Source organism: Macaca mulatta, chromosome 3 (assembly GCF_049350105.2).
Source record: "Macaca mulatta isolate MMU2019108-1 chromosome 3, T2T-MMU8v2.0, whole genome shotgun sequence".
Taxonomy (NCBI): domain Eukaryota; kingdom Metazoa; phylum Chordata; class Mammalia; order Primates; family Cercopithecidae; genus Macaca; species Macaca mulatta.
The window spans coordinates 127,282,663-127,295,715 of NC_133408.1; the positions used below are offsets into that span (position 1 = coordinate 127,282,663).

Consider the following 13,053-nt stretch of genomic DNA (forward strand, 5'->3'; position numbering starts at 1 on the left):
CTAATTTTTGTATTTTCAGTAGAGACAGGGTTTCACCATGTTGGACAGGCTGGTCTCGAACTCCTGACCTGGTGATCCTTCCGCCTTGGCTTCCCAAAGTGCTGGGATTACAGGCGTGAACCACTGTGCCCAGCCTGCTTCAGCTTTTTAATGACCAATGTGAGACCATGCTGTGACCTTCAAAATTTCCAAAAGGATACATGTTTCTACCAGTACATGAAACAAAATTGCTGAACACACAGCCATGTGTCCTCAGTGGAGATGATGAAAATTAGATTTCACTTTACTTTCTAATGATTTCCATCTGTAGCTCAATTTAAAAGATCAGATACTCTTATCAAAAAGTACCTAAACGAGCATATCACAAAAATAAAAATCAAACTAGCCAATTACCATATGAAAAAGGACTAAACACTTCAGAAATTAGAGAACAGCCAATTAAAACCACAATAAAAATCCACTGCACACCCAGCAGATTGGCAACAGTAGTCTGACTATACCAGCTGTTGGCAAAGATGTGAAGCAACGTAACTCTCATATACTGCTAGTAAGTGTATAAACTAACATGACCATGAAGGAAAATCGTTTGAAGTTATCTAAGATAGGCATTCCATGACCCAGCAATTCTACTCTTAGTTATATACTGAGAAGAAGAATGCACATATGTAGCAGAAACACTATACAACAATGTTTATAATAGCATTGATAGTTAAACAGCTAAAAAGTAGAAACAATCCAAATGCTCATATTAATAGAATGGATATATAAATTTTGGAATATCTATACAGGGAATTCTTTTTTTTTTTTTTGAGACGGAGTCTTGCTCTGTCATCCAGGCTGGAGTGCAGTGGAGCGATTGTAGCTCACTGCAACCTCCACTTTCTGGGTTCAAGCAATTCTCTGCCTCTGCCTCCTGAGTGACTGGTATTACAGGCGCCTGCCACCATGCCTGGCTACTTTTTGTATTTTTAATAGAGACGGGGTTTCACCACCTTGGCCAGGCAGGTCTTGAACTCCTGACCTCGTGATCCACCCATGTCAGCCTCCCAAAGTGCTGGGATTACAGGTGTGAGCCACTGCGCCTGGCCCTACACAGGGTTACAGAGTTATGGAGTAACAAGGATGAATGAACTAGAGATAAATGCAGTAACTTGGAAGAATGTTCTACTACTAATTTGGAAGAATGCAGTAACTTGAAAAATGCAGTAACTTGGAGGAATGTTGGAAGAATGTTACAGAGAGGTGAAAGAAACAAGATAAAAAACACATACAGATTGATAAAGTTCAAGAACAGGAAAAACTTGAAACTTACATGTTTTAGGAATATATAAATAGGTAGTAAAACTAAAGAAAAATCAGAACTATGATTACCTCTAAGTTACTCAGAGGAGCATATGCTTGGGAGAAGGGGCTTTCGGGATACTGGCTATATTCACATGGGTGATGTTTCCATAGATACTCATTTAATAATGTGTCATAAGGCATATTTGCAATTTGTAATTTTCTGTATGTTATGGCTCACAATTTTTTAAAAAGGATTAAAAAGGAATTAGTTATATGCACGGTGGATTTTCCTCGAAAGAGTATTTTCTGTTTTATGACTGGAAAGACTGTTTTCTTAACATACAGCTCTAAAATAAAGAAAAAGAATGAACCCAATGGGCTTAACCTGATTAGGGGAATAGCAGTTTATTTTAAAGTCAACATAGCTGTCTACAACCAATTAGATCCTAGAGTAATTAATATAGATTGTATCCTTAACATTATGAGAATGAGAAGGAAATGTGACAGAAAATATGTTTTAACTTAATAATAATAAGAAAGAAAACAAAGTGAAATCTTTTCACCTATTTATGTAACCATACGAGCTTGTCATACAACATACCTTGGCTTGATTTCTCATTCTCTTGTTCTCTTTTCAGAGTAATTTTCCTGCCATTCATTTGTGCATGCAGTGCCTGAATTTCAGATAACAAACTCCTTCTATCTGCTTTCTGCAGGTATTCCATAGCTGCTTGATATTCAACACCCTGTAACAAAGGAAGGTAAACATCAAGTGACGAGAGATGTAAAGGCAATACAATTAACAACCAAGAAATCTGAAGAAGAATGAATGGAACACACATACTAAAATTTTCTTTTTAAAAAATTTTTCTTATTTTTCCTTTCCAAAATGTATGAGGATATGCTGCAGACAAATGCTCCTTTACCTCTAAATACGAGACTGTATTTCCTTAAAACAAGAACATTCTTTACATACATAACTACAATTAGCGAAAGTAGAATTAACATTACTACAATACTATTATGTGATGTACAGAGCCCATTCAAATTTTGTGAAATGTGCTTCACAGCAAAAAGAAAAAAAGTGATATTCCTAAGTCTTTCTTTGTCTTTCATGACTTTGAATTTTTGAAGACTACAGGCTATTTTGTTGTATGTTCCTCAATTTTAAAACACTTTTTATTTTGATTAATTTAAGCTAAAGTTCCCATGTATCTGTTAGCCAGCTTTTCCCAGTGATACCGTCTTGCATTACCATAGTGTATTATCAAAACCAGGAAAATGGTATTAGTACAATACTAAACTATAGGGCTTATTCAGATTTCATTAGTGTTCACATGCAGTCATTAATTTTCCTGGTGTGTAATTCTACAAAATTTGATCATAGGTACAGACAGGTTCGTGTAACCACCACTACCATCAGAATACCAACTGTTTTATCACCACAAAGAAACCCCTCTATAGTCATACTCTCTCCCTAACCCTAACCCCTGTCAACCACTGATCTTTATTACTATAATTTTGTCATTTTAAGAGCATTATATAGCATACAAATGGTTGCAGGCATAAACAGTTTGTTTCTTTTTAATTGCTGAGTAATATTTCATTGTATGGATGTACCACAGTTTGTCCATCCATTCTTCTGTCAAAGGACATTTAGGATGTTTCCAGTTTTTGGCTATTGCCCTCCCATTTTACAATCCTACCAGCAACGTATGAGACAGTTTCTTTTCTTCCTCACCAGTACTTGGTGTCACTATTTTTTATTTTGATAGATGTAGTGTTCTCAATTTGTTTTGGTCTGACATTTCCCCAAGAGTGGACTATGAATATTCATTTGACAAAAATACTGTGAAAGTGGCACTGTGCCCTTCATATTAGGAACTGTATGATGTCTATTCCATTACTGGTAATAGTCATTCTGATCACTTGGTTAAGGTGGTATCTGCAAGGTTTCTCCACTGCAAAGTTACTGGTTTTCCCTGGTAATTAAAGAATATTTTCTGGGGATTTACTTTGAGATTATGTAAATACAGTTTCTTATCAAACCTTTTCACAATAATTTTAGCACCCATTGCAAACTATTACTTGAATAGTGTTTAATAAAGAGTGATTTAATAATATAGTGTTTAGTAAAGGGTAATTTCCTTTCATTGTTCCTTCTACATTTACTAGCTGTCATTCCATGGTAATACTATTTATTTATTTATATATATATTTATATATTTATTTATTTATATCAGTATGGTCTCATGAGTTCTTATTTCACTCTTTGGCTTATAATTTGTTACTATCATTTAGTATAATGTTTAAATTTTTCTAGAATTTGGCCAGTTGGAGCTCCTTTAAGCTGGCTTCTGTGACCTTTCAACATGTTCCCTTTATTCTTTGAACAATTCCTTACTTGTCAGCAAAACAAGATATTCCAGGCTCACCTTGTACTTTCCCTGATCCATCCCTAAAATCACCAGTTCTGCAGGAAGTCCTAGTTCTTTTCAGTGGAGAATATATTAAAAAACAAGATCTGGGTGTTAAGTATTATAGTAGATTTTTAACTATTGATTTGATTCTGTTACTAGTAATAGGTCTTTGGAGGTTTTCTGTTTCTTAATGAAAGAGTTTTCATAAGTGATTTTTTTTTTTTTAGGAAATCTGTCCATTTCACCCAGGTGTTTGTTTATTCTCATGAAATTATTCATAATATTCTATCATTTTTATATCTCAACTATATCTTCAGTTCATTCCTAACTTTAAAAATGTGTGCTTTATCATTTTGCTTAACCAATTCTTCAGAAAAGTTCAAATGTCCAACTTTTAACATTTTATCTTATTGTAACAATGTATCTATTGACGCCTTTTTCTTCATTAAAGGGAATCCTCATTATTCTGATTCCATATTTGCAGATTTGCCTTCTCACTAAAATTTATTTGTAACTCCCAAATTCATTGTTGTGTTGCTTTCATGGTCTTTCACAGAAATGCATAGAGCAGCAGAAAATTTAAATGGTCCAATGTGGATGTCCCCAGCTAAAGTCAAATGCCCTTTTTACAGAGTATTTAGTGATGTTTCAAATTTTTGTGCTTTTTATTTGTGATTTCACTGTTTAGAATGGCCCCCAAAAGTAGTGCTGAAGTGCTTTATGGTGTTCCTAAGTATGAGAAGGCTGCGATGTGCCTTAAGGAGAAAATATATGTCAGACAAGTTTTTTTCAGGCATGAGTTATAGTGCTGTTGGTGGTGTTTAAGGTTAATCAATCAATAATATACAGTAAATAAGATGTCTTAAAATAGAATCACATATAGACAAAGTTATGTACTGATTGATGAAAATGTTGTGACCAAAGGCTTACAGGAACCTAACCTTGTATTTCCCTTAGAAGCAATGACTGTTCAATGTTCAGAGCAACTTTATAGAACATAACCAGTGCAAATAATGAGAATTTACTCTCTCAAATTAGTTTGGGATTATTTTGTTGCTCTTTTTCTAATTTCCTAAGTTAGAAAATCAGCTCTTTAACTTTCAGTCTTTCTTACTTTCTAACATGTTAAAACAGTTACAATAATTAAAAAAAAAAATTCATAGTGGATCCTATTAAAATCTTAACCTTCATACTTAAATTAAGACTCTAAAATTAATAGTCATTTCCTTATTTCTATTAAAATGAAGTTTCATTATACCTGTTCTTGAATTCTCTGTTCCAAACAGTTTAGTAAGCCAACTGCATCTGTAGTACCTAGAGCTGTCAGCTCCGTCCGAAATGCCGCTAGTAAAACACTACGCTCTTCTAAGAAAACTTGTTGAAGGGCAAGCAGTAGTTCACCTCGCCAGTCTGAGAAGCTCTCATGAGATTGAGAACTATCATAAACCTAGCAAAGTACATATAACCAAAGTTAGTTTTCAAATAAGCATATTTTCAAAACATTCTAAAAATATTAATCTACAAAGAAAAATAATTAAAAGTCTAGGAGCATGTGTACTTCTTCTCTTTTTTTTTTCTTTTTGAGACAGTCTCACTCTGTTGCTCAGGCTGGAGTACAGTGGCACGATCTCGGCTCACTGCAACCTCCACCTCCCAGATTTAAGTGATTCTCCTGCCTCAGTCTCCCGAGTAGCTGGGATTACAGGCACCCACCACCACGCCTGGCTAATTTTTATATTTTCAATAGAGATGGGTTTCAACACGTTAGCCAGGCTGGTCTTGAACTCCTGACCTCAAGTGATCCGCCCACCTCGGCCTCCCAAAGTGCTGGGATTACAGGCGTGAGGCACTGTTCCTGGCAGAGTTTCAAGTGTGAAAATATATATAGTTATTCATGCAAAAATATGTATAAAAGATAATTTATAATGTATTATTATTGTTAAAATAATACATAAAACGATTTAGATGTGTAGTATTCTCTGGGTACCTCAGCTTCTCTTTGCAGTTGCATTTTGGTAATTAAATCCTTTAGAGATGAGATTGTACTGAGGTAAGCTTTTCTCTCTTCTAGCCAAGATTCTGAAATCTGCTGAATAGAATGGTCCTCTCCATCATTATAGGGAGACTCAGTGAGAGAAAGCACCTGCATGCCTTCATTATGGACAGCTCTCAGTAATCCCTAGAAACCAAAACCCAAAAGCCAGAATTATGACAACTTCTTCACAGACTGAAAAATTAGACATACAAAGAGAAATAAATTTTAAGCAAGATAGCTTGCAGAGAGAAAACTCCAGCTCAACATTACTGAATGCCTTCTTCCTGTGGAGAGGTAAGCCAACTCCAGCAGATGGCCTATGACCTTCCATAGCTCTCATCTCTAAGTTCCTTCTGTTTGGCTAATGTACTCTTCCTAGGTTTACTGATAAGCCACTGATTTGACCAAAATAAATACATGGGATATAACTTCTACTCTTTAAGACTACTTTAAAAATTCTGGCAAACGAAAACATCAGGAATAAGAATTATTAAGAAAAAAGTCTTCATACATATCATCATTAAATCTCTTACTTTATTATCTGTGAAATATGGAAATAAAATAGATCTCTCAGGTTCTTTCTAGCTATGCAATTCTCTCTTCAGAAACGATCCCACCACATAACTTCTAATGAAGTGCTATGTTCAACATAGAAACAACACTGGCTGAGTTAATAAAAGGTATCTATCTTTTAGTACCTTTATTTTCTTTGGAAAGGAATCTGTTGCACTTTCACTTTCTTCTCCTTGGCCTTCTGATGCTGTGTCAAATCCTTGACTGTGTGTAAGATAAATTCCCTGACCCCAGTCTGATCCAGAATCTAAAATAAAGAAAATCATTTGCTGTTAAAAAAAAAAAAAAATCAACCCCCATGTCCCCAAAAAACCAATATTTCTTAAACAAATACTACAAACATTACAGATATTTATAAAACTTACCACTGGAGCATATTTCTCTAGTCTGGTAAGCATCAGAATGTGTTAACTCAGGAATTGCGGATCCCTAATTAGAGAAAACAAAAAAAAATACATATATTTTTTGCTTTAATAAAAATAGAATACGCTGAATTATTTTGCTGGTTTCTCATGCTGTAATCAAATCTGTCACACCTTTCATAATAAATGAAACTATTCATGGTTTTTTAAAACAAGTCTGTTTCTTCATGAATATTACCATAAGAAGAGATATTCGTGAATTAAGGAATGATAACATGTTCCAAATCCATAAAGGAACATCATATATTATTTAACTCTACACAATGGAAAGATTAAAAAAATTTTAAAACTAAAACCTCTTTAAATTTAAAAAAGTTCAAAACTATTAAAATTGTGATAGTATCGTAAGGAAGAGACTGCCCTAAGTTTTCTCATTTTCTTTTAAAAGCACACAATGTTGGAACCAACCCAAATGCCCATCAGTGATAAACTAGATAAAGAAAATGTAGCACATATATACCATGGAATACTATGCAGCCATAAAAAAGGATGAGTTCATATCATTTGCAGGGACATGGATGAAGCTGGAAACCATCATTCTCAGCAGACTAACACAAGAACAGAAAACCAAACACCACATGTTCTCACTCATAAGTGGGAGTTAAACAATGAGAAGACATGGACACAGGGAGGGGAACATCACACACCAGGGCCTGTCGGGGCATGGGGGCTAGGGGAGGGATAGCATTAGGAGAAATACTTAATGTAGACGACGGGTTGATGGGTGCAGCAAACCACCATGGCACGTGTATACCTATGTAACAAACCTGCACATCCTGCACGTGTATCTCAGAACTTAAAGTATAATAAAAGAAAAATAAATAAATAAAAATTTTAAAAAAGTAATACTGTACAAGGAGTTAAAAACTTGCCTTGATAATACACCTACTTAGAAAGATCAAGTGCCTTAATGAGTTGCATTTTGGTTTGTCATCTACAAAATGAATTAATTTAAATGATTTTTTTTTTTTTTAAAAAGCACACAATGTTGAAGAACAATATTATAGAAACCAAATACCTCTTTACTTCTCAGACGCTGTATCACTGCCTTCAAGGTACCACATTCCTCTTTCAGTAACTGAACAGCAACATAGTGTTCCCTCTTTAAGGTTTCAGTTTCTGAAATATGTCTGGATTCCATGTCCAAAATTTCAGCAGCATGTAGTTCTTGCATCTTCTCAATTTTTTCAGTAAACTGACTGATTATTTCAGTAACTTCTTCTGAGGAACATTCACTCTGTAAATCAATTTGTATTCCTGCATTCTTAACAAGAATTTGTGGAGTCTGATTGCTGCTATTGACCTTCAGAGTCCCATCTGTCTGGGATGCAATGCTTTTACTCAGTTTTACAGGAAGTGGCTCGAACATGCAGGCCTTTTTGTTTTCTTGTACCGCAGTCTTATCTTCTTTTTCTAAAATGGACAATTTCTCTTTTGCCTCTGCGAGGTGATCCCTAACTTGGCTTAAGTCTTTTTGAAGAGATGCCATATTTGTTTCTTTTATCTAAAACATAATGAATAGAACAGTAGGGCATTCAGTTCAAATCTTTCCATATTAAATGCAGAATTTAAAGGGGGTGGGAGGAATGTAATTCATGATTATATGTTCATTTTCCTCAGAGTAGTAGGAAAAACATTTTAGAAACACTCATAGTTTACATATATATATTTGTATGTATGTATGGTCATAGATTACTATAAAAGTGAAATAATTTTATCAGCTTCTACTTTTGGTTCTCATGGGATACACAGTCCTCTTTAACAACTTTCTACTCCTTCATTAACAGAATGGAAATGAAAAGTATCCTCCTAACAAAGATCCCCAGGAAAACCAAGCAAGAAGATGTTGGTAAAGAAATTTACAACAATGAAAGTTTTCATCAAATCCACAAAATACTTTTTATCTAGTTTTTAAGTTATGGAACTTGATTTGCTACAGATGAGTATATACTTTGAAATGCAATTAAGATAGGTAGAAATGAGTGAATTAGGAGGTATGTTACTTATCTTACCAAAAGCTCTCCTTGAAGTTTTTCAGTCTTTTCTTTATAACCGGTAAGTTGTGCTTTAGTAGCCACCGATTCAGCTCTAAGAGCCTCGAGTTCATTTAAAAATCCACTTTCCTCATTGCTATGAAATAGCTCAGTAGTTGTCTGAATGACAGCGGAAAACATAAGAAACACATACTTTTAAAAAAAATACAGCTAAATTCAAGGCACTTATACATTCTAATAAAACTACCCAAAGAATGACTGCCTACAGATAAAAGGAGTTGCAACAAATCAATGCTCTTTCCAAAAACACAGAAGCTTTTTCAGAACCATCATCTTATATTCTTGAGATAATGATTTTCTTCTTGTTGATGGGTGCAGCACAGCAACATGGCACAAGTATACATATGTAACAAACCTGCACGTTATGCACATGTACCCTAGAACTTAAAGTATAATAATATAAAAAAAAAAAAGAAAAAAAAAAAAGAAAAAAAAAAAGAGAATGTAAAACAAAACAAAACAAACAAACAAAAAAAGAATGATTTTCTGGGAATAAAAGGCAAATAATGTCATTCATATACATCCGAAAAATTTATAAATTATTAGTGAAAATATTCTTTATTACCATTCAAAAAGTTCTTCATATTTATAGCACTTTCGTCAAAAGAAACCAAGTGTAACTAAGATATTTCTTAGAACTCATACATGGAAAGTATTACTATTTTAGGCAAGGCATGATGACTCATGCCTGTAATCCCAGCACTTTGAGAGGCTGAGACAGGTAGATCACTTGAGGTCAGGAGTTCGAGGCCAGTCTACTGGCCTCAACATGGCAAAACTGTCTCTACAAAAAATACAAAAATTAGCCAGGTGTGGTAGTGCATGCCTGTAGTCCCAGCTGCTCAGGAGGGAGAGGTTGCAGTGAGTCAAACCGTGCCACTACACTTCAGCCTGGGCAACAGAGTAAGACTCTGTCTCCAAAAAAAAAAAGAAAGTTATATTACTATTTTAATTATTTATAACTTAGAGTAATTTAGTTCCAATGAAGGAGGAAAAAGCCAGGTAATTATTATTCTTTGCAAAATACATTATATAATTAAATAATTGTGATTTATCAGTTAATCTCCTGGTGTTTAGAGAAGACTGAAGTTCTGCTACTCAAAGTTATAAATTTATAAGGTGAGAATTTGGAGGGAAAAAAAGCTCTTATCCTATCTATAATAGAGAACTATGATTTCAGATCTTCACATAAGTAAACTTACAGAGGTCAACTATGCATTTTTACTTAAAACAGATGAAATCTATTATCAGGTATAAAATTTGTAAAAGTTGGCCGGGCGTGGTGGCTAACACCTGTAATCCTAGCACTTTGGGAGGCTGAGGCAGGCGGATCAGTTGAGGCCAGGAATTTGAGACCAGCCTGGCTAACATGCAGAAACTTCGTCTCTACTAAAAAAAAAAAAAAAAAAATACAAAAAAGATTTAGCCTGGTGTGGTGTGGCATGTCTGTAATCCCAGCCACCTGGGAGGCTGAGGCAGGAGAATCGCTGGAAACCCAGAAGGTGGAGGCTGCAGTGAGCTGACGTCACACCACTGCACTCCAGCCTGGGCAACAGAGCAAGACTCTGTCTCGAGAAAAAAAAAAAATTTGTAAAATATGTCACCCACACATTAATTCAGTAGATGTTATTAAATAATAGATTTTTTCTGTAAAGTCTGCATTCTTTGTCAATCCTAATATATTTTCATACTTATTATTACTTAAAAGGAATGATAACATAACATGCATATTAGAAGGAAATTAAGAAAAAAATCCCCACAAGTCCTAGAGGACATTTGCTAAAGTTAATGTTTCTTAGTTTCTTCTGACTGCTCCATTTAATGATGATGTTCATGAAATAAACATCACATTTGAAGATTACAAAATACAGTCTGTATCCATTATTTTAGTGATAATGATATGACTACACAATGTTAAGTTAAATTTGGCCTGAGGCTCTCTCTGTATCTTGAGTTCCTATGTAAGGAATTGCAACCTAACTTAGGAGTACGTAAACCTAACTTAGGAGTATGTAAATGGAAAACATTATCTTAGGAGTATAATAAACAGCTACTCTTAGCGAATGACAAGCAGTCAACTGAGCAGACCGGGTCCAAATAAGGCAAACACCTAGCTGTAACTGTACTTTATTTGGTAGTTCTGTCTATAAATATTCACCGGCCACTGTTGCACAAAAGAGATTCGTGAAACTCCTCTGGTTCTGAGTGCTACCCAATTCATGAATCCTTTTTTGTTCAAATAAACTCTCGTAAATTTAGTTTGTCTAGTTTTTCTTTTCTTTTTTTTTTTTTTTTTGAGATGGAGTTTTGCTCTGTTGCTCAGGCTGGAGTGCAGTGGCGTGATCTTGGCTCATGCAAGCTCTGCCTCCTGGGTTCACGCCATTCTCCTGCCTCAGCCTCCTGAGTAACTGTGACTACAGATGCCCATCACCATGCCCGGCTAATTTTTTGTATTTTTAGTAGAGATGGGGTTTCACCGTGTCAGCCAGGATGGTCTCGACCTCCTGACCTGGTGATCCACCCACCTCTGCCTCCCAAAGTGCTGGGATTACAGGCGTGAGCCACTGCACCCAGCCTAGTTTTTCTTTTAACAACAGCGTATTTTTTATAAGTGGTATATTTTTATAAAAATCCTTTTGTATAAATTGCTAGATGTAAACAGAACACCATATTTAGTAAATTAGCAATTAACTTAGGAGTACTTAAGTGAAAATAATCAAATACAAAACCAACCTTGAGAACTTCAAAATCTTGAGGGCTTCTTTTCCTTTCTTTCCCTCCCTGTTTTTTCTCATTGCCCTCCAATAGCTTCTGTAGTTCTAGCAGCTTCTTTTCTTTTTCTAAAACATTTTTTTCTGCAATTTCTACTTGTTCTTTTCCTAAAATCAAACTAGTATGCATTTCAACAAGCTGGCTTTCTAATTCTGATATTCTCAAGGTTAATGCTGATATATTTGACCCTGACTCATCTTCTCTTAGTTGATTTAAATTCTGAATATTTGTTCTTTCAGGTTCTGATGAAATTGTTTGATTATCTTGACAGAACTTTGCATATTCCTGAACTGCCTCAAGTTGGATTTGACTCACAAGAGCAGCAGCCACTTTTTCTTCAAGTATTTTCTGTAGATTTAGAATCTTCTTTTGAAGCACTTCTATTTCAGACTGGCCTTGTTCTTGCATGTCTTTTATTTGTTTATAACACTGGGTAAGTTCTAAGTCCTTTGCACTAACAGTGCTCTCAAGTTGTAGCAACCTTGTTTCCAAATTAATTATGGAACCTTTGCCATTTTCTTCAAAAGATTTGAGGTATGTCTGATTTTCTAAGGATTTAAGAGCATCCTCTGTAAGGACTACTTCCAGTTCAGGTTTGTCTTTGCTCAGATCATCTATGGCCATGTTAACACTTTTCCCTGGTATACTTTGAATCTTTTCCATACTTTCACGTTCTCTCTTTAAGCTGAATAATTCCTGTGTTAGCTGATTCATTTTAAAATTGGTTTCTTTAAGTATATTTTTCGTGAAGGTCATTTCTTCATTAGTGGTTTCTACTTGCTGTTCCAAAGCCAGCTTTTCAGCTATAACCATATCCAATTGATGTTTTAAACTGTCTGCTTCTTCTGGGAGGGAATGAGCATCCACTAGTGTCTTCTGTCCAATATTTGCCAATTCCTGTTGAAGTTTTTCAATCACTTCATTGAGCTGCTCTATTTCTTCTTCTCTATTTCTCTTCACACATTCTTGATCACTCATCAAACATTCTATCTGGGTTTCAAGATCCCTTATCAGTTCATTTTTTTCTTCAATAACCTATTAATGAAAAAGGTAACATACATAATATATATGTATTTATATTTTGAAAATTTTACTTTATTTTAGGGCAGTACCTCAAAGAGATGATCACACACAAAAATAATATACTACTTCTCAGACATACTACCTTAATTTCATTATAGACCAATATCTGCCCCATCATATCAAACAAGGCCCAGAAAGTTCTGTTAAGTATAAAGTAATATAAGCTTTTAGTTGCTGATTCCCTATTAGGAAAATAGTCAATATCAATACTTCTTAATGGAAAAGGATGAAGTAAGGAAATAAAGGCTACAACCGATGGGACCAAAGGTAATTACCTTACTTAACTCATATTAAATATTAGAATTTATAATAGATTTGGTTAGAATAATATGATAAAATCTAAGTCACAGAGCCTTTCTGAAAAACATTAAAATCCTATGACAATATTAGGAGGGGAGAAAAATACATAT

General features: G+C 34.7%; 1 protein-coding gene across 17 annotated transcripts in view; it reads right to left on the reverse strand.

Annotated features, from left to right (window-relative positions):
• AKAP9 (A-kinase anchoring protein 9) overlaps positions 1-13,053 on the reverse strand; it is a 172,792-nt gene that overhangs the window by 18,539 nt on the left and 141,200 nt on the right. For all 17 annotated transcript variants that reach the window (XM_015134121.3, XM_028846079.2, XM_077997065.1 and 14 more), the window contains 8 exons: positions 11,522-12,595; positions 8,747-8,887; positions 7,753-8,238; positions 6,678-6,741; positions 6,438-6,559; positions 5,692-5,883; positions 4,963-5,151; positions 1,886-2,030 (listed from right to left, as the gene is read on the reverse strand). In XM_015134121.3, the coding sequence (XP_014989607.3) occupies positions 1,886-2,030; positions 4,963-5,151; positions 5,692-5,883; positions 6,438-6,559; positions 6,678-6,741; positions 7,753-8,238; positions 8,747-8,887; positions 11,522-12,595 (2,413 nt within the window). The remainder of the gene's footprint in view (positions 1-1,885; positions 2,031-4,962; positions 5,152-5,691; positions 5,884-6,437; positions 6,560-6,677; positions 6,742-7,752; positions 8,239-8,746; positions 8,888-11,521; positions 12,596-13,053) is intronic.